This window comes from Truncatella angustata (genome assembly GCF_020726525.1).
Source record: "Truncatella angustata strain MPI-SDFR-AT-0073 chromosome Unknown BKA67scaffold_2, whole genome shotgun sequence".
NCBI classification, from domain to species: domain Eukaryota; kingdom Fungi; phylum Ascomycota; class Sordariomycetes; order Amphisphaeriales; family Sporocadaceae; genus Truncatella; species Truncatella angustata.
Genome location: NW_025763382.1, coordinates 503,061 through 522,897, shown reverse-complemented (window position 1 = coordinate 522,897; position 19,837 = coordinate 503,061). Strand labels below are relative to the sequence as shown.

At 51.3% G+C, this 19,837-nt stretch overlaps 5 protein-coding genes across 5 annotated transcripts; 1 reads left to right on the top strand and 4 right to left on the bottom strand.

The window, feature by feature from the left end:
• Positions 1-535: 535 nt before the first annotated feature.
• Positions 536-4,098, bottom strand: BKA67DRAFT_590459 (DENN domain-containing protein; the record flags this gene model as incomplete). Its single annotated transcript, XM_046104591.1, has 3 exons — positions 536-1,008; positions 1,061-3,352; positions 3,480-4,098. 3 exons carry the CDS (start codon positions 4,096-4,098, stop codon positions 536-538), a joined length of 3,384 nt encoding a protein of 1,127 aa, XP_045960584.1.
• A 5,423-nt stretch (positions 4,099-9,521) lies between these two features.
• BKA67DRAFT_551696 (uncharacterized protein) lies at positions 9,522-11,451 on the bottom strand. The gene is made up of 2 exons (XM_046101764.1): positions 11,189-11,451; positions 9,522-11,113 (listed from the first exon to the last, which is right to left on the bottom strand). The coding sequence occupies exons 1-2, from the start codon at positions 11,257-11,259 to the stop codon at positions 9,928-9,930; spliced, it is 1,257 nt and encodes a 418-aa protein (XP_045960583.1). The 5' UTR covers positions 11,260-11,451; the 3' UTR covers positions 9,522-9,927.
• A 918-nt stretch (positions 11,452-12,369) lies between these two features.
• BKA67DRAFT_654693 (uncharacterized protein) lies at positions 12,370-14,458 on the bottom strand (the record flags this gene model as incomplete). The annotated part of the gene is made up of 8 exons (XM_046106602.1): positions 12,370-12,393; positions 12,450-12,639; positions 12,698-13,069; positions 13,130-13,503; positions 13,573-13,625; positions 13,693-13,714; positions 13,919-14,151; positions 14,248-14,458. The coding sequence occupies 8 exons, from the start codon at positions 14,456-14,458 to the stop codon at positions 12,370-12,372; spliced, it is 1,479 nt and encodes a 492-aa protein (XP_045960582.1).
• A 190-nt stretch (positions 14,459-14,648) lies between these two features.
• On the bottom strand, positions 14,649-17,680 carry BKA67DRAFT_551687 (P-loop containing nucleoside triphosphate hydrolase protein). Its single transcript, XM_046101763.1, has one exon. The coding sequence runs from the start codon at positions 17,459-17,461 to the stop codon at positions 14,897-14,899; it is 2,565 nt and encodes an 854-aa protein (XP_045960581.1). The 5' UTR covers positions 17,462-17,680; the 3' UTR covers positions 14,649-14,896.
• A 526-nt stretch (positions 17,681-18,206) lies between these two features.
• BKA67DRAFT_513314 (uncharacterized protein) lies at positions 18,207-19,717 on the top strand (the record flags this gene model as incomplete). The annotated part of the gene is made up of 2 exons (XM_046097555.1): positions 18,207-18,688; positions 18,736-19,717. 2 exons carry the CDS (start codon positions 18,207-18,209, stop codon positions 19,715-19,717), a joined length of 1,464 nt encoding a protein of 487 aa, XP_045960580.1.
• Positions 19,718-19,837: the final 120 nt, after the last annotated feature.

The window sequence follows — 19,837 nt, the reverse complement described above, 5'->3', positions numbered from 1 at the left end:
GCGGATTGTTCGTCGCTAATCACATCGGGGGCGGACCATGATATGATGATAATTGTAACTCAAGTCAGATCATTGATATGACGCATCAGAGCCTCGTTTTCTATCATGGCGCATCATTTCTAAGTCTCTTCTGTACACCACCTTCACATATTCAAGTCTGGCTTGCCCCGGAAGTTATCAAGTCCTCTTCATGTGCCCCCAAGTTCTCAGGCAGATATTAATGCGAAACTCGAAACGCGAAATCCGTATACAGTGTGGTCTTGGTCCTCTGGACGCCAAAATCTGTTGGCTGGCTGGTCGCGCACGTTGCCGACTTTTCCCTTGTCCTGATCCAAGTCCCGGTTTCCCCTCCATCCGCTAGCTGCTGCCAGCGTAATCCATCCTTGCCAAAAACGCTTGCGCTATAATACAATCGCTCGCTGCGCTATGAGGATGAATATTGCCCTGGTCTAATCGTACATTCTCAAGTTGGTGTTTCTAGTAATTTTTAATTCTGTGCATGTTCGTCATGTGCCGCCATCATGTGATTGACGGCTCAAGCTGATCCGTCTGGTGAGATGGGAGATACTGGTGTAGAACCGCCCAGCATCATCATACTCGGGACTTGTTTCCTCAAGAAGCCCTTCTTGCGTGGCTCAGCCCTCGGCACGCCTGCGATGGCTCTGGGTTCCTTCATGAATGAGACGTCGAGTTTGGTAGGGACACGTGTGGTCACCTCACGGTAGTCGCCGGCAAACTTGGCATTAGGGACTGGCACCGATGCGGTTCTCCAAATATGGTCTTCCGTATCATTTAGGTAACCCTGCATTTTGCTATGCCTGCTCGGAATCTGTATCCCTGGCATTGACTGGGACACTCCGTGAGACGCTCTCAAGGTGGAAAGTCGAGACAATCCGGATAACCCGGTTTTGCCACGCGCTTTCTTAGCGAGGATGATCTCATCGAAAAGCCGAATTGATGGCGACGCGCCAGGCTGCGTTTCGCGTTCATGTATGAATTCATTGAATGCTAGTAATGCGTCAGTTCGAATTAGTTGAGTCAGATCGGGATCAAAACAAACCTTGCGTTTCTTTGAGCATAGTAGCGTACTCCTGCTGGTCATATGGCAGGCTTTTGATGAATCCATTCATGTCGAAAGCATACATTTGTCCGTTTTTCTTCTGATCCCTTGTAGGACGTCCCATATATCTTCTATATGTGTAGAACATACTGGCAAGGCAACGAACGAACGAGGCGCGAACCTTGTCGGCACTGAAGGCTGCCGGGCAAACTAGACAAACACAGCCCAAGCAGCGTCCATGTGAGACTGCCATGCATCCTGAGCATTTGTAAATGCCATCACCTTCAGCTCGTTCGTCGCACACCGAGCAGGTAGAAAAGCTGTCGTGGGCAGTAAAGTTGAAGTTGTGACCTTCCACCCAGACAATTGTCTCAGTGTTCTTGACTGGCTGAACCAGCATGTTCGGCATGATAGTTGACGCGGCGATTGTCGATTGAGCGTATGTTGATGGAGCATATCCACCATAAGATGATTTAGAGTCGACGGAGATGGCTGAAATGGACATGTTCTGCTGGTGTCCATTCAAGTATGATACCCCCGGGCGGTGGACGATTGGGCCTTGCCCAAACGAGGAGCTGCGTCTTTCCTTCGTCTCGAACGTGCCGGATCGCTTCTCACGCAACGTGGCATTAAGCGCATAGCCAGAGTCATTCCTGGAGATCGGGGTGGCAGGTAACGCTGGGAAATATACAGAGGTCGGTGAGACTGAGTTTGGTGGACTACTAGTCTTGTTGGACTTGCTCGTGGTAGGACGTTCCGCAGTGCCAGGTTTTGCGTGAGCAAATGTGTTGAAAATAGGAGCTCGCGGTAAAGAAGTGTCGTCTGGCTCTCCGAATGTAGACGAGTTCTGGGCAACCCATTTGCCAAGCGTGCTTGGCGCGGTTCTCTCCGTGAAGATGGACCCAAACTCAGCTGAGAAGGAGTCGTATGGAAAAGACTCCATGGCGTAAGGAGGTGGGCCAGTAGCAACACCATATCTAAGTGCATGAGGAGCAGCCAGTTGTAGCAGCGACATCAGTTTGCGTCGATGCTGCTTAGGAAGGCGTACAGGCTGTGATGTAGCATCAATAGTGTCTTTGTCGAGGTCAACTAAGACGTAGTCATCATCGGGCAGCTCCACGTTCTCGTACCTTCGCTCGATGCCGACAATGTAAGGGCACGGAGCATCGAGGGCTGACAGAAGCCTTGCGGGTAGGATTGGAATAAAGATGCTGGCCCATTTTAGGGGGTACAGGAGGCTGACGAGCGCGTGGCAAGCCAGATGAAGCATGGCTGTGTGAGATGATAGGAAGATGATTCTTGACTCAGATAGGGTATACTCGAATAGAGCCACGATGTTCTCGAGCGACAAGCACCTAAACAGAGCATATATATCAGTGTTGCGAGCACCCGGGAGTTCGTTCTCCGCTTCTTTTCGAGCATAGAGGCGCAGTTCGCGAACACTGATTTCGACCTGGGTTTTGGAACTGAGTGGACTGAACGCCTCTGCGCAGAGGTTGATGACGTATCGTTCCAAGGGTTGCCAACGCCCGATACGGGGCGAGGTAGGCGGGACTCGTAGGATTGCACCATCATTCATGGGCACCACCACTGCTCTAAGCCAATCCTTCCAAAAGGTCAGACGGGTAGGGTCCCTCCCAAGGATGCCAAAAGCTCGTGGAATCCATAGACCGCTCTCACCAGCGGTCAGTCCGTCGATCTTGGAAGCTGCCCCGTGTCTCAGGGGTCTGAGCATCTCCGTCATAAGACTGATCTTCTCCTCCACTGTGCTGATCTTGTCATCCATCATGTCTCGCTCCCTCGAGCCGGAGGGTACAGTGGACAGTTTTGCGAGCAGCTGCGAGAGATGTGCCCTTTCAGCCGCAAGTCTCGAGCCAAGACTCGTGGCTAGCTCTCTCTCTTCACCACTCATGTGGCTTTGCCTCCAGCGCTCGCATCTCCGTTCAATGTCCTCGGCGATATTCGCCGCTACGGCGGTCCAAACAATAACGGTAACGCCATATATCTTAGAATTGTCGTCAGAGGTCATCGTAAAGCCGTGCCACGTCGATCTTGGCCGGTCGTCGGCAGATACAATCTGAATGTCGTTCGGGAAGGCAAACATGGGCACATAGTCAGGGAATCTTCCTCTCTTGGCGAGATCCTCCGTGGCGTTTCGTGGGGGATATCTGTCGAGTAGCTCGGGCTCAAAACGTCGCTTCAAGGGGTGCATGTCTGGGTCGAGGTTGAGTGGTTCAGGGGGTGGAATAACAGAATTGTAGTTGCTTAGTCTCTTGGAAGTCCGCACGGAAGCTTGATTGCGTATGTTAGTACATTTTTCAGCTTGTATCGCAGTCATGATATGAGCTTGGGCGTCAATGCCCCTTTCTGCTCTGTTCGCGAACATCACGAGGAAGGGCAGGTTCTGAGGACGGCTTACCAGGTTTCGAAGGTGTAGGCTGTTTCCGCACACTATTCATGTCCCTGAAGCTGATTTTCCGTCGTATACTCCCCCGAATACTACCCCGGAGATTCTTCAACGGGCTCATTCTCCCATTTTCGTCGGCTTTGATCCTCTCAGCTCTAGGGTTGACCATGGGCGGTCTCGCCTTGGTGTTGGCACCTGCTGTGAAACTGAGATCCTCCAGGAAGTTCTCCCTCTCGGCGGCGAATTTGAAAAGGGCTTCGTCAAAGTCGAAGTCCTGCAAGAAACCGGGGATACCATCTTGTAATGTGATGCCAAGGCCGCCAGGAGGTGGGTTTGGTCGTATAGTAGCACTACTCCTATTACTCCTTGTGTTGCCGTCGACCTCCTCCAAAGTCTTCAGGGACGCTTTCGAAAGCCGGTTGCCTGAATTTTGGCGTGAATGCCGAGCAATGACCTTGTTTGCGGGGCCGACATTGGAATCACGTTTATACAACTCCTCGTCGTTTTCTCCATCTTCTTCTATAGTCGTCTCTACCGTCGATGTGTTGGGTACCGGGAAATCCTGGTAAGAAATGTGTTCTATACCCGCGATCCAGAAGTAATCGGCGAGCGGAGCCAGAGCGTTGTCCATATCATATCAGGTCGAGGGCGTTGCCTGCCCCTCTGCCGCAGGATCTCGCGTTACCGCGATGCAATGTGCGGGCGGGCGGGATCAGATTCGATCGAACTGACCGAGTGTCTATTGTGTTGTCTTGTATTGTGCTTGCGGACGTGTGTGGATATTTGTCGAGGTTGCAACTGCTTTGTTCCCCTGCTGGATCGGGTCTCAGGGATGCAATACAATGCGGGCAGTTATCGTCGTGGTTTCCCTTTGTTCTAAAAGTCGACAATAATTCGACCAACAGTCGGCGATCAAGGCGAGGCAGCTGTGTGCAGTGCAGCCGTCGTAGAAGTGCCGGTGAATGTCCGTGACTGGGGAGAAGCAAATACAACAAATGCTCATGCAGATGCTGGGACGGAAAGAATGTAACAACCGCAGGGTGATGCAAAAGAGAAAGAAAGAAGAAGAAAAAAAACCACAGACGACGCTACCCGCAAAATAGAAGCGTCAAGTTAATGGCAGTCGCCGTGTGTCAATATGAGATATTGGCTTTTTGGCTTTGCTTGCGATCGATGGCCCGAAACCAACGCTGAGCGGAGTATAGGTATGGGTATGGGTATACGGTATAGGTACTGCGCTGCTGCAGGTGTCGGACTTTAGTTCCCTCGAGAGCTTTGAGCTTGAAGCTTGAAGAGAGCTTCGAGCGGACGCCGCGACTTTGAGGGTCTGCTTTTTGTCTTAAAGTTTGGCCCCGGTGTAGTCGGTTTGGAATGATTTGGTTTAGTACCGGAGAAGTCAGAAGAAGAAAAATTTAATCATAAAAAAATTTACACGAGCTCTCAGTCTCTCCCGTCTGGGCCAACTGTTCTCATGCAGCCTCTATGCAGGTTTAGGCATGCAACTCCGCGAAATGGCATCAAAGTCCCGTCCCTTTTGTTTCTCGATGCTCCTCACTTCGCGGGGTTGGTCGAGTCCTGTGCGTCTGGTGTATCAAAGTCGGGCACATTGACTTTGTTGGGCGGACCGTTTGTAATAATGGCGCAGAAGTTTAAGGATAATCTAGTCAAAAAGACAACACTACACAGGAGATGGAAGAGAGAGGGAAAAATAAACAAAGGGATAGTTGCACGCAACCTGGAGCATGAGGTTTCCCAATTCAGACAAATTGAACCCCTACCTTGACTCTCGAGGGCGACTTTGTTGCGATACGGCTAATAAGCAGTCTAAATGCCTTGTATCGACAGGGGGTCGCGGCCGTGGCGTGGTTGCGAGCGTGTCGATATGGACGGCCCTGGTAGGTGATACTAATTTATTCCAGGATCCCCCTTCTTAGTCGGTCATCATAACATCGTATCGTCCCTACTGCATATGTATGTACATCACACATGCCTTGAGGTCGACTTCGGCCAAGCCAGACGACCGAACGGATGTATTGCATACATTTCATAAATTCCAGGAGCACTTCGATCTGCCTTTTTCCGTAACAAGCCATGAAGATCGCCAACGAGAACGCCGACCTCATCTCTCACACGCTCTAGCGAACGTTCTACCACAGGCCATTAACATCTGGATGTAGGTGCCATTTAATGGATACCCACTAGCACTACTTACATGTTCTGCCAGCCAGCGCTACCTAGGCTAGGAAAACGCTGCGGTCTGGTAGCGGGGAATCCTCCATTCATTGAGCCCACAGATCAAATGCCCCCAGTCATTATGTAGTTTCCCTACCTCCCCTGGTCAACTTCACACCCATCTTCATTAATCCGCTCTCCAGGGTTGTCTTGGCACTCGATGCTCAGTCCTCAGTTCCGCTCAGTCCTTCACACAGACTGCAATGAAGTGCCTTCGTCTACGGATATCATGAACCCCACCTCGTTCAAGTTGCCTAGGCTTAGCTATTGTCCACTCGCGGAACAAGCCAGTGTCGTTCATTTCTCCTTGCCCTTCGCAGGTAGCTCGGGGGATGCACCGAGGTATTTCTTCATCTCCACCACTCCGACCGCTCATCCTTAGACCCAAATCGCCGTGCAAGAAAAGATGGGGGCCTGTAGTCGTCACTAGAAAGCGACGGAAAACCCGCCTACGTACCGGCCGAGGATAATTCGTTGCTACTGCCAAAATTGCAAGCCGGTTCCATGCAGCCGTCCCCTTTTTTCTTTCCCTTTACATACAGTACGCCTGCTCGTTACGCGGTCAAGCGATCTCTTGCTGGCTCCCCTACCTCTGTTTTGGCACCATTGGCCAATGGGCAGACGGCGCATAGGAGAAATTCAGAAAGTAACCATCAGCACGTGTGCGCGTGCATGTCTAGTCTAGCGTCAAGTGTCCTGCACACGAACACATAGGGGGATAGGGACAGGAACGCCCGAATCCTCCTTAATCGGTCATCTATCAATTCACAAGCTATGTCCACGGCTTCACACTTTCCGACTTTTTAATTTTCAGTTTTTTTTTTAATCCATGGCTTATGCCTGACACCTATAAGAGCTGCCGGCAAAAGGTCACATCGCGTGCGTCTATTTACAGTCAACCGGGTCGTTAAATGGAATACGGCAAACGGTCGCGGGAGGGAAGAAAGATTTAGGCCCAACCTTCTTTCTGTTTGACAGTGCCATCCTGGCCCCCCGTCCTTAACAAAGATCCATGTAACCTACATAGAATATAGTGCGGAGTTGATGTCAACAAGACTGTGTCCTACCTTGGACTTTCTACTCTGCCGCACAGTTCGTTCAGCATAGCAGCATCAATCTCGAGCACTTGCTCGGCTCATGGCACAACCGGCTAGTTCAATGCGCTGGCACCTTCGTAATCAACCCTATTCACTTCAGAGCACATATCAGGGTGACCGTTTCAGCCGCCAATAATGCAATCACAGGGAGCCGGAAGAAAGGAACATCGGCCACGCAGCTGCAGACATCCATTCAGGCATACATGCTCTGTGTTTCGGAATTGTTTCCTTTCGTTTGGATGCATCCAACACTGCAGGGCGAGATGCAGTAGATCCACCATGGAAAACCACAATCGGAACCCGACATAATGTTAGAGCCACTGCAAAATACCCATGTTGTTGTTACCCAAAGCCAACCTGCAGCACGTCTCGTCTATCCCTCACTTCACGGATTGATTGCCCTGGATGCTTCTGGCCATCTTCTGGGGTCTAATCGAGCGGCATCGATGGCACCTACGATTTACTTCCGCGTATCCGAATTTCCTCGTATGCAGGTACAAGTATCGACCCTCAGGAACTTTTGCTAAAGCTTGTGCACGCTAGCATCAATATATACAATTGAGGCCCACTAACATATTTCAACACTTTATACTATGCACTAGGTAAGCTATCTCACTGACCAGCTGCTTCAGGCTTTGAGTAGTTGCTCCTCCACCTCACTATCTTGCTAACATGTGACTAACAAGCAGTTTCGGCTGCCCGTTAGGGCTCTGTACCTGCATAGGTAACATGCTGCTAAGTTTTGACGGCTTTGTTCTATAAGCACGCTATCTGCCTAGCTTTGTATCACCAATAAGCAAAATGTATGTAGCAAAACGTTCAGCCACTGTTGCATCCTGCGCCTAGGATCCAGTCGAGCCATAGCTGCGATGCTAGTTCCCGTTCTGCAAGTAATTGACTCGTTGATCATCCGGACGCGTCTCCTCCGCGTCCTCAAGTAAACAGTAGGTTCGCCAACCAATTTGTACTACGCGGTAACACTATTCCAATGTGGGAATTTGCATATCGAAAAATGGGCAGGGTCAAATGGCGAAGATCGCTTCTGTAAAGTTCCATCGGCTCGCATGCATGTCGATCTGCTTCAGGTTTGCCGCCATCTCGGGCCGAGCTTACCTTATCATACATAGTGTGTCTTCCATCACGACTGCAGAGTCAGCCCTGGAAGCCGGGTCAGACGAAATCACCCTTGCATGGCCCAATCTATGGGCGGATGCAATGCCCGCCAGATGCGAAACTGAGATGACAGCAACGTCCACTTTTGTCACACCTATAACCGACATGCTATATGCCTCGCAACCACGCTCGTCTACGTTCAGCTACGTAGCTTATACAATTTAAGCGCTACTTGTTTTGAGACGAGTCGGCTCCGACTTTGCAACCAACCGCGTCCCCTTGAGAAAAAACCAACACATAATTACGACTGAGCTGTCTATCTGTGACACAGGTTCGCGGGTTTACCAAAGAGCAAAGGGCCGCCAAAGACAAACCTAATCTGCGCATCTAGTGTCTGTTCCCAACAACTTGTCATCTACAAGATGCCGCCCCGAACTTTATGCCCGACCCCCTGAATCTTACCCAGCTTGGCGGCTCCAAACATGGTTTTCGGTAGTCGCCAAGTCGGCTATCGTACATCATCTGAGAAACCCTATTTCTGACGGGGCGTCATTTTTCCTCCCTCTTCTTCTTCTGAAATCTCTGATAACTAGCAGATAAATCTGGGCGTATCACATTTTTCTATATACATATAACTTATATCTCTCTTGGCACCGTCAGAGTAATATTCTCCAAGAGTAACCGGGGCATATGGGATCAAAACGTTTCATTTAGTCTAGTCTAGGCCAGCTCAGAGTCAAAAGCGAAAAACGCTGGGCAGAGAAACGTGCAAAGACCAGCAATGGGAGGCAGGGCAAAATAGAACCCAACACAGGTGCACAAAGAAGGCTTTCCAAGGTAAACCATTACGAGGGTAGGGGGGGAGCGGCAGAGGAGATCAAGCGTTTTAGCTTGCTCGGTAATCTGAGCCGAGCTCTCAGACATTTCAAAACACCCCCCTACCGTCTTCACCATCCCATATGGGATGAGACAGGAACAGAGGCGGGATGTGGCTTGCTTCTGACAGCTGTCGGACTTTCGTCTCTTTTTCTTTTTCGCGTTTCCTCGGACGTGCGGGTACCCTGTCAGAGTGAAGAAGCCGCCGTGGGACGATATTATTATGTCTTACTGGGGGCGAAAGACTCATGATCATCACAACGTAAACTGCTGGGCACGTCGGTGTTTCATTGGACAACGAGCACTCCCGCAAACCTCAAGTTCAAGACGCAGGGTTGATCCAGAAATCATAATAATTGGAAAGGGAAAAAATAATTTTAAAAGAGATTTAGAAGACTTATCGAATAAGTCATTCGTGACGAGAAGCTCTTTTCGAAACAGAATACCTCTCATAATGGTATCTCCTAAGGAATTAAAATAAAATAAGAACAAAGTAAAATAGAAGAAGGAGGAGGAGGAGGAGGAGAAGAACAAGAAGAAGAAGAAGAAGAAAAGAGAAAGAGATTGAAGCCAGCACTATACTGTCTTAGCTTTACCGACGATAGCTCCCATGAGCCTTGACTTTGAACCTTCGGTGATCCGCCTCGTTCGGCACAGCACTTTTTCTTATTTGCATATATCCCAAGCCATATCTGCGCTCCTCCCCGGCCATACGGGGCCAAGGCGACGGGTGGAACACGTGTATAAATATATATTTGTATGGAGATACGTAGAACAAGGGATCGCGTCAACTGTAAGATTTCTCTAATCTCCCGTATGTCTACTGCCTACACGCACTTGGCAGCGGGATCGAGCCGCTGCCAGCAACCTAACCTTCTGACATCGGGACTGGCCCTCCGTGAATTCTAAAAGAGAGGGGGGGAGGGGGGTTCGTACTGTCACTTGGTGTGTTCCCGTTGGTCTACTACCAGAAAGGATCTTTCAGGTTCGAATGCGTTCATAATGCTGTAAAGGCGGAGAGCAACAAGAAGCCATTTTGCCAGGATAAGTGTACAGATATATGTGGTGACACAAGGCGAAGTCGCCATGGGATTCCAATTAGGAAAAAAAAAAAAAAGGACACAAGATTCTGCAGGAAAAGGCTATACCCCCGGGACCCTGGCGCCGAGCTTGCCCGTAGACAGGAAGCCCCTATTGCCCATCTCGGTCCTCCAACCGATGCCCAGAACGCCAAAAACGATTCTGCCGTCCTTCTCGTCGATCTTGGGCCGCTGGCTGGCGCTGCTGTCTTCCTCGACCACGAAACAGACCTGCTCTACTTCGCCCGGGTGCAGGACAGGCTTGGCGCTCCCGCTGACTCTCCAATTCGCATCCCGATATCTCATTCCCGAGTCGGGCTCCAGGTTGAGCTGTATGCGATCGAGCTGTATGACGTCCTCGGAGCAGTTCTCCAGCTGTGCCTCCAGGACCCACCGGCCGCCGCTCGCACCAGCTTTGTCTTTCTCGTCGCCGTCGTCTGTCGCAGCCCGGTTCTCCTTATCCTCCTCATCATTATCCTGCACCTTCTTTCTCCTCCTCGCAGGAGGTAGAGCCCCGACCTTGGTCCTGACGATCAAGCTGCCTTTGCAGATGAACTGATAGAGCTTCCTAAACGTCCTCGTGCGCCCGCTCGTCTCCGTGGCTTCGTAATACGACACCGTAACGGCGAGGACATGGTTCCCTTCCTCCTTGAGATCGAAATTGACGATCCTCTGTAACGTCTTGCCCGGGTCGAGATCCGTGCCTTTGGTCTCGTCATCTTCTGTTCCTTCTTCCTCCTGTCCTTGTCCTCCCACCGAGGAAGACGATCCTAATCTCAGCTTCTGTGCGGCGCTACTGGAGCTGGGAGTTTTCATCTCGGCCTCGATTCGCACGTCGCGGATCCATTTTTTCTTATTGTTGTTGCTGTTATTCTGCTGTTGTTGTGAGTCCGGCGTGGCATGTGTCGTGTCTGCTCTTCCTGGTCCTCCTACTACTCCGGGCTGTAGATTCGTAGATGTGTAAAGCGGCCCGCCCCCAGCTGCTGCTGCTGAACCCTCGGGCGACACCTCATGGTTTGCGCAGAGCGTACAGCTGAATGTCTCGCCAACATACGCAGAGCCGAAAGAAGGTGGTAGATTCAGGATCGGGGTCAGGAGGAACGGATCCGGGTTCGTGCTGCCGTTGGTCGATTTGTAGGCCAGGGAGGCCGGTATCGTTTGCTGCGCACGATCTGATATCGAGGTGGTGCTTGGGGAGGGAGTTGGGTTTGTGAGTGGATGTTGGGTCACAAGGGATGGTCTCGACAGGCTGTTTGCGTTGGAAGAACCCCGGGCATTAGTTTATGATAACTGAAATTGTGAAATGGTGTTGGACTATCTGTACCGGAGCACCTTGAGGGACACCGAGTGCGGCTCCTTGACGGGATCTATGGAGGGGTAGCGCTGGTGACTCATCTTGGGAGAATGGAAGGTCGCCTATGTACGATCACGTCGCGATTGGTATCAAGGAAGGCTTTGCGTCATGTTACAAGCAGAAACGAATGTGAAGTGTCAAGAAGAGCAGGGGGGAGCAGTTGCTTTGAGGCATGCGACAGCTCCGATGCAATGCGACTGGAGCTTTATCGATTAGGTATGCACTGTAGTGTGTTCTAACGGTGCGAAGTCATAGTGGGGTCGCCGACTGAGGTTACCTCTGTACATATAATTCTACTTTGTATACGAGAGCCACAGGCCGACGATGGAACAAGCCAATGAGGAGAACTAGACTAGGTAGCGTAGTATAGTCTGACTAAAGGAGATTGCTTTCTTCACCTTTGAGGTTGAGCTGTGACATGTCTGCGCCTCCGTGCTTTTGAAATATCCAAGCAAGAAATATGTGGTAGACACAAGTTTACCCACCATTTACTAGATTGCGCAACCTAGACGAGAGTCTAGCGAGGCGGATCCTTTTCACTTGTATACTCAGGAGGACCTCACCAATGGCACATCGATTAGGTTAGTCAATTGCTAAGCTGTGTCTGTCGCTCGCACTTGGCGCTGCATGTGAAGGTGGAGGTGAAAGTGACGGCGCGGAACTTGTTCCATCTACGTCCAGCAGTGTAAGTATGCATTGTGCCAACAAAATAAACCCTTACCGGCAGAGGCCGTAACGCCGTGCTTGTGTAAGCCACACCGAAGTCAGTTGCAACCAGCGGATCTCAGAAACCTTATCAAGGCTGTGAAACCTGGAGTCTTCATTACCTAACAAATCGATCAATCTTCATTACCACTGTGTAAGCAGCGCAGCTATTTCATGTACAAGCAATATGCCCTTTCTTTCCAGCGATCATGTCAGTACAACCTGTCTCGTACTGCCAACGGAAGAGGTGAGCATACAGTAGCAGTCTACATGTAAACATGTCCGAGTGCACGACAGTGCCAGTAAGCGGGATCAATATATCGAGTAGCCCTCTCCCTGTTTGCTAATTTAGCTCCAAGCACAATCATTGACTACCTTTTGATGCTGTCTGACTGCAATATTGCATAGCTGCTATCTCCTGAAATCTTTGGACAGCCCGGTTTGGATTAAAGGCCGGGAGGGGGCGGAACCTAAACCAATGTGTTAGCACAGAGTCATACCATATCTGGCTGGAGAGCAAACGTACAGCTCCGTATCCTCCAACGCCCGGAGGCGAACCGGATGGCGGCGGCGGAGGGGCGGCACCACCTGGAGGAGGAGGCGGGGCCTCGGTGGGAGGCGGTGGCGGCGAGGTAGATTGACCAGGGGCAGGAGGCGCCGGTGAGCCTTGTTGAGCCTGAGCAGCAGCGTAGTATTGCTGGTAATATTGCATGTATCTATCACCAGTAAGCCAGTCGTTCTCGCCACGATATGGGGAAGACGTAGAAAACTTACGCTGCATAGCCACCATAGGCTGCATAGGGATCCTGGCCGCCGTAGTACTGGGCATACGCTTGAGCATACTGGTCGTTAGAATTGGCCGCGCTGGCAGCACCAGGTGCAGGCGAGGCTGAGTTAGCGCCTGGGGTAGGGGAATTGCTATAGCTGTTACCATAACCTCCATAGCCTTGGTGGCCGCCAGACCTATCATGGCTGTTGTAACGGTCTTCCCGTCCGCCATAGCCACCGCCATGGCCGCCACGATCACCGCGGTCGCTGTATTGGCGCGGAGGTCGGCTCTTGAACTCTTCATATTGCTCTTTGACGCTTCCCAAGAGGTCCTCGCAGAGCTGTTTGGCCTTGTCAACCATGGCCGGATCTGGTCCACTGTGAACATGTCAGTCTGAACCCGACGAAGGGGCGTGAAAGGGTGGCGCGGGAACTTACGCTACGTGCAAGTACATGTCTTCGTCGCTCTCGCGGTTAGTAGCAGCCTCCAGGTAGCCCGATCCTCGTCCTTTGATCTGGACTCGGCAATTTGTTTCCTGCTGGATGTGCTTGACGTAAGAACCACCGTGTCCTACAACTTGAGCTCGTAGGTTGAAACCGGGAACGGGCTCGAGATCAATGGGGATCTTGGCGTCAGGCCACTTGCGTCGGCCAAACTCGTCTCGCTCTACCTGCTCCTGGTCTCGGCGTCGGAATCGTCGTTCGTCCACAAGGTTCGGGAGTTCCTGCTTCATCATTTCTTCGATCTTTGCGACTGCCTGCTCGAGTCCGGTCTTGGAGGTGCTGGTAACATGGAGATACAAGGGAGGGTTCTAGGAGAAGGTGTTAGTGGCGGGCGCGACCGACGCAGACGTTATGCGACAGCGTTGGAATAGACTTACGGCTGCAGTGGCCATGCTCTTGTCGGGATAGTAACTACCGCGGGTGGTGACATCTTCACAAGTCAACTTTCGTTCTCTGTACAATAGTAAAAGCAACAACACGTCGGGGGTATAGCGTACCAGCTCCGGTATCTTCTTTAATCTAGATCAGGAATGTGAGGTCAGCAGATGCCACAGAGGGGGTTCGCGCGCGAGCTAGCATGCTTCTTGTAAGCAAGACCATCCGCAGACGCTTGTATATGACTTGTAAGAAATACTGAGCAGTATATGAGACTTGGAGGGACAATATAGCCAGAAGAGGCGGAAGTCTGAAGTGAATCAGTAGGAGTACACAAGGAGTATTTACCATCTTTTGAGTTGATCCCTTGGTCAGTAGATATCGGTTGCGTAAATCGTTAACCTCTATGTCCTTGATGTAGTCGCCATCTGCAACGTAGACATCGCCGTTGAGGTTCGGGGTCGCAGTCGCGGCATTCGGGCCGGGTGACTCGGTCGAGGTAGATCGAATGGGTGGTACATCGACGTGTTGGATACCTTTCTTTGCCTGGATCTGGGCGTTGATTTTGGCAGCAGCGGCAGCTATTCCTCCAGAGTCAGCGTGCATGCAAACGAGGAGACAGCCAGCACAGTGCAGGCCAAGTGGAAGCAGGAGCAGAGGCATCAAGGTTGACTTACCGGCAGCCGCAGCTGCATCTACAGCGGATGCGCGCTTGGGCTCCGGGGCACCGTCGCCCTCACTCTTGAGCGGGCTGCGATCGCGACCAGAGTCGGACTTTCTGGCGGGCGGAGAACGAGACCGTCTATCGAAGCGCGAGCGACGCGGAGGGTCAGGCTCGGTCTGGTCGAATCGCGACCTCTTCACGGTACGTTGCTCAGAGTCGCCCATGATGTCTGGTGATGCAAGATGTCGGTTGTGTAGGGAATTATGTTGTGACAAGCAGACGAAAGATTTGTGTCGCAAGGCTAAATTAGAAATGGAATTTGAGGCCAGAAGGCTGGGGTGGAGCATGCTGTAAAATTCCCCACGCCGCGGTTGCCTTGGCTCATGATACATGAAAATAAAATGCTGAGATCGTGTGCATGCATCACTCACTGCACAGCCCGTGAGAATCAGATCGAAATCACACTTTGCAATTTTGCAAGAATGATCATCCCTCGGCTTCCATTTCTATGACAAAAGGTTCTGTACAAAACAAAGCACATTCCAAGGAACCCCTGAAGTCAGGGCTCCTTGTCCTGACAATCAAAGGAGCATCATGAGCATTTCCGACATTACGCTCTATACATTTTGACAACATCCAACGCACCGATTCCAACCAATCACTTATCGGCCTCTTCTCTTCTCATAGACCTCATCACCCAGGGCTTGTAATGCTGCCTCATACTTCTCCTTCTTGACTTCATAAGCAGCCTCCTTCTCTTCTGTTACCCTGATCCTCTCAACCCTGCTGCTTCTTTGGATCGTCTTGTCGCCAGCAACCTCCCTCCAGAACCAGCGGGCTTCTGCATCTGTAAACAACGTCCAAGCATGTCCACTCCTACCAGCACGCGCCGTGCGTCCAACACGATGGACGTATGAGGCAATGCTGGACGGCATATCGTAATTGATGACATTTTCGAGGTGCTCGAAATCGATACCACGCGCAACCAGATCAGAAGCAACAATGATTCGAAGCTTGCCCGAAGCAAAGGCTTGAAGCGTCTTGTTTCTGGTCGAGTAGGCAGTCTCCGATGTAAGCAACCCAATAACTTCGCCAAGCTTGGGTGACAGGATTGCCAGGAGGCGGGACAAACGCAATGCCGCTTGGTTCGATTTCGTAAAGATGAGAGTGCTTCTAGGTAGTGGAGGCTTGACATCGGGTCTCGTAGATACCATTCTTGCCTTGACTCTACGCGGTTCGGTATCCGAGTCTGACTCGGAGTCTGAAGAGTCTGAAGGATCTGAAGAGTTCGAGTCCGAGTCTGAGTCCGAGTCTGAGTCAGTGGATGAATCTGAACCTGAGGAGGATGTGTCATCGTCATCGACGGTATCTGTTCTGTCACTGTTTTTGCATAGGTGGGAGCTCTGGAGCAAATCGAGCAAGAAGAGTGGTTTGAGGTTAGCATCAGCCTTGAGAGCGGATTCTTGCAGTAATTCAGGCAACGCGTAATCGACAGCCGCTCCTGACCCTTCGAGCACAATCAGCTTTGGTCGTCGGAGCTTGAGCCCACCGAGAAGATCAAGATCTCGAGTCATTGTCGCACTCAAGATAACCTTCCTGACACCTGTGAGGTGTGATTGCTTGTGGTGACGAGTTGACAGCTTGTTATCATCATGCAGCCGGGGCATGAGAACGTCTAGCCACTGCTGGAAGCCCTGGCCTAGGAGCTTGTCTGCCTCATCTGCAATTAACCAGCGAACGTGGTCTAAGCTGAAGCCAGGTGTATACTTGATATGGTCCACAAGCCTGCCAGGAGTGCAGATGAGTATATCGACTTTCGACTTGTAGCCAATAACATAATCTGGAAGGGTCTCTTTCTGGTCTTCCCGTTTGCGAATCTGAGCCAACTCTTCGTCGTCTTCGTCGATGTCGTCATGATGGCTCCAAGCCTCAGATGCAAGCCTTTTTGTCTTCTGTCCAAAAGCTTCGGGGTCATGCCGATCCTCTCTTTCCAGCAGGGTTTTCCGCTCCTCCTGTATGGTTTGGTAACCAGTCGCGGTGCCAACTTTCACCCTCCGCTTTTTGCCGTCGAGCGCAAAGATGCCAGCACACTCTTCGCAGACCTTCTGCGCCTGGCGAACCAGTTCTCTTGTTGGTAGGACTATGAGCGCACGCAGTCTCGTCAACTGACGATTGCCTTGGCTGAGGTCGCGTATGACAGGAATCGCATACGCGAGGGTTTTTCCCGAACCAGTGGCAGCGGACACCAGGATGTCGCTTTGCATTGTTCTGCAATAATGAGGCAGGAGCTGAGGAATAACAGCCGTTTGTATAGCAAAGCCTTCCTTGTACCCCTTCTGTGCTAACCGACCTGCGACCTCTGGAGTGATGCCAAGTTCAGGAGTAAGGCCAAAATCAGTGAATTGCGCCGTGGCTTGGCGTGAAACTCGTATGGGCGCTGCTAACCATGGCGGTAATGCCTCAAAGTCCGGCAATGACGTATCTTCGGGGACAGGTGCAGGTTGAGGTAAAGGTTCTAACCCGTGGGCTTCCACTGGCTCAGGAGCATCTTCCATTGCAACATCGTCGTTAGCTGTGCTGTTATCCTGCTCTGTAGTCGAGGGTTCGGGGGCCTTCATTGACTTCTGTTTCTTCTCAAAGACCGATTTGTGCCGCCGGCGAATTTGGTCATCATCTGAAGCGAGATCTTGCTCGTTGGCCTGAGCTTGGTCCTGGTTCTTCCTCTTCTTTTTCGTCCTTTTCTCCTTCTTGTCGGGATCAGCAGCATCGGCGGCTTCTACGGATTCCATAGTAGTGTCTTCCGCCACGGGGTTTTTCACAGGCTCAGGCTCAGGCTCGGCCATAGGTTCATCGTCTTGGCTCTTTGACTTTTTGTCCTTCTTTGAACTCTTCTTTTTCTTGCTGCCTTTTGTCGAGACCCCTTCCGATGTTTTCTGCGACACAGTATCCGTGGTGGACTCGAATCTTGTGCGTTTTGCTGGAGGTTGTTCGGCGACGAGATTATCGACTGCTTCTTCTCCAAAGTGCAAGTGTTTTTGTGGTTGTGGTGAAGGTTTTGCTGTTGGGATGTAGCGGTTGTAGGACCCTGGCCGCGATGTCGCCGACTGTACTGACGACTGTGCTGGCAGCGACTCGACGTAAGAAGGCTCTGGCTCTGGCCCTGGCTCTCGTGCTGGGGGCGCAGCATTGGCCTTGCCTTTTGGCGGTGGGATATATCGTGAATACATCTGCTCTGCTCTTCAGTTGACCAATTGGCCCGGTCACAAAAGATTCAAGGTGATATCTGCCCAGGGGGTAAACCAGATGATTGACACAGCCCTTGGGGAGAGGCAGGATACCGAACGACAGTGAAGCTGATGCGCTGGCTTAGATAGTCATCGCGTATTCTATTCCCAAGATGTTTTGTTCGCAAATGCGACTGGACTGCAATTTGGACCTGCGGTTCCCCCACGATGTTGAACTAAAAAGTTCCCAAACTTTTTGGAGCTGAACCCCGGCCAGCCCACCTCCTTATCGTTATCGGCGCGCGCCCGCCATCCCTGCAGCTCAGGGGGTTCTGGATCCTGGATTCTCGATTCTAACTTAAACTACCCTTAGTCAATAGATTCTGCTGGACGTGACGACGTTCTGGAGCTCAATTCAAGTGCCATCTCTGGCTGGGGCCTACGTACATACAGAGTATTGCTGGAGCGCGACTGGCAATCACATGCCCTTTTCTGATTTCCCGCCACGCATTTCTGTACGAAAGCAACATGATACCGACACCGACGCATGGAAAGCGTATGGGATGATGGATCTCGTTACTGCGGCCTCTCCTGCTCGATTTGTGCTCTTTGACCCCTTGCGATTATTGCAGGACGGCTGGCGGTCGACCCAAGACTACACATACAAAGATTGCAGATTGCCCCCTCCATCGCAAACTCGATACCTGAAAGGCGCACATATCGCAGCCGTCGCCGTGACATTGCAGAAATGGCGCGCCGCACCTACAACATCGCCATGGTATGCGATTTCTTTTTCCCGCAGCCAGGAGGCGTGGAGAGCCATATATACCAGCTTTCGTCAAAGCTGATAGACCGCGGACACAAGGTCATTGTGGTTACTCACGCTTATGATGACCGCAAGGGCATACGTTATCTTACAAATGGTATCAAAGTCTACCATGTCCCGTTCGCTGTCATATACCGTTCTGCCACCTTCCCAACCGTCTTCTCCTTCTTTCCCATATTTCGGAATATCATGATACGGGAACAAATAGAGATCGTACATGGGCATGCCAGTCTGAGCAGTCTGTGTCACGAGGCCCTACTCCATGCTAGGACCATGGGTCTGAGGACTGTGTTCACAGATCATTCCCTCTTTGGCTTTGCAGACGCCGCAAGCATCCTGACCAACAAGCTGCTCAAGTTCATTTTGAGCGACGTGGACCATGTCATTTGCGTTAGCCACACAAGGTATGTCACAATCCACACGCGGCAGGGTGAATGCTGATGGGTTGCAGCAAGGAGAACACTGTCCTACGCGCCGCCTTGGACCCTCTAATGGTGTCTGTCATTCCGAATGCTGTGGTGTCTGAGAACTTCAGACCATTAAACTACCCAACTGAATCACCTGCTCCTCAAGCTGGGTTCAACCAGATCCAAATCCCCCCTCCAGCCAACCAGCTTGGACCACACGATACAATCAACATTGTCGTCATTTCCAGGCTGTTCTACAACAAGGGAACCGATCTGCTCACAGCTTCGATACCACGGATTTTGGAGAACCATCCGAATACTCGCTTCATCATTGCCGGCAACGGACCTAAAGCTATCGATCTAGAGCAAATGATCGAGCAGAATGTACTGCAAGATAGAGTTGAGATGCTTGGCTCAGTGCGCCATGAACAAGTTCGTGATATTATGGTCCGCGGCCACATCTATTTGCACCCGAGTCTGACAGAAGCCTTCGGCACCGTTATCGTTGAGGCAGCCAGCTGCGGTCTGTACGTCGTGTGTACGGCCGTCGGCGGCATCCCTGAGGTACTACCTAGTCACATGACAGTCTTTGCCAAGCCCGAAGAGGATGATATCGTCGTGGCGACGGGCAAGGCCATCACAGCTCTCCGCGCAGGCAGAGTTCGTACGGAGAAGTTTCATGACCAGGTCAAGGTCATGTACTCTTGGAGCAACATTGCGAAACGTACTGAACACGTCTATCATGGCATATCGGGTGGCATAAGTGAGTCTGAGTTTTATGGTTATGATGTGGGCGACCCAACGACTTGGGGCGCCACGAGTCGCTCTGCAGTGCGAAGCTTTGCTCTTATTGATCGGCTTAAGAGATACTATGGCTGCGGTATCTGGGCAGGCAAGTTGTTCTGCCTGTGTGTTGTCATTGATTATCTTCTATTTATGTTCTGCGAGTGGTTGTGGCCAAGAGAACAGACCGATATCGCCGCCGAATGGCCAAGAAAGCACTTCGAAGAAAGCGATGAAGAATGAGATTACAGGTTCACTCTTCTTGTTGCTTCCAAGTTTCAAGTTCTGACAAATATGTGTATCGCTTAGATGCAGCCGCCATCAGCAGGTCGGGACAGGTATGAATGGCCTACGAACCATAGA

What these genes read in the sequence shown, in the direction of transcription:
- BKA67DRAFT_551687 (XM_046101763.1), bottom strand. Translation starts at nt 17,461, where the DNA reads ATGTATTCACGATATATCCCACCGCCAAAAGGCAAGGCCAATGCTGCG.
- BKA67DRAFT_551696 (XM_046101764.1), bottom strand. Translation starts at nt 11,259, where the DNA reads ATGAGTCACCAGCGCTACCCCTCCATAGATCCCGTCAAGGAGCCGCAC. An exon ending in GTGTCCCTCAAGGTGCTCCG is followed by an intron (nt 11,114 to 11,188) that starts GTACAGATAGTC and finishes CAACGCAAACAG; the next exon opens with CCTGTCGAGACCATCCCTTG.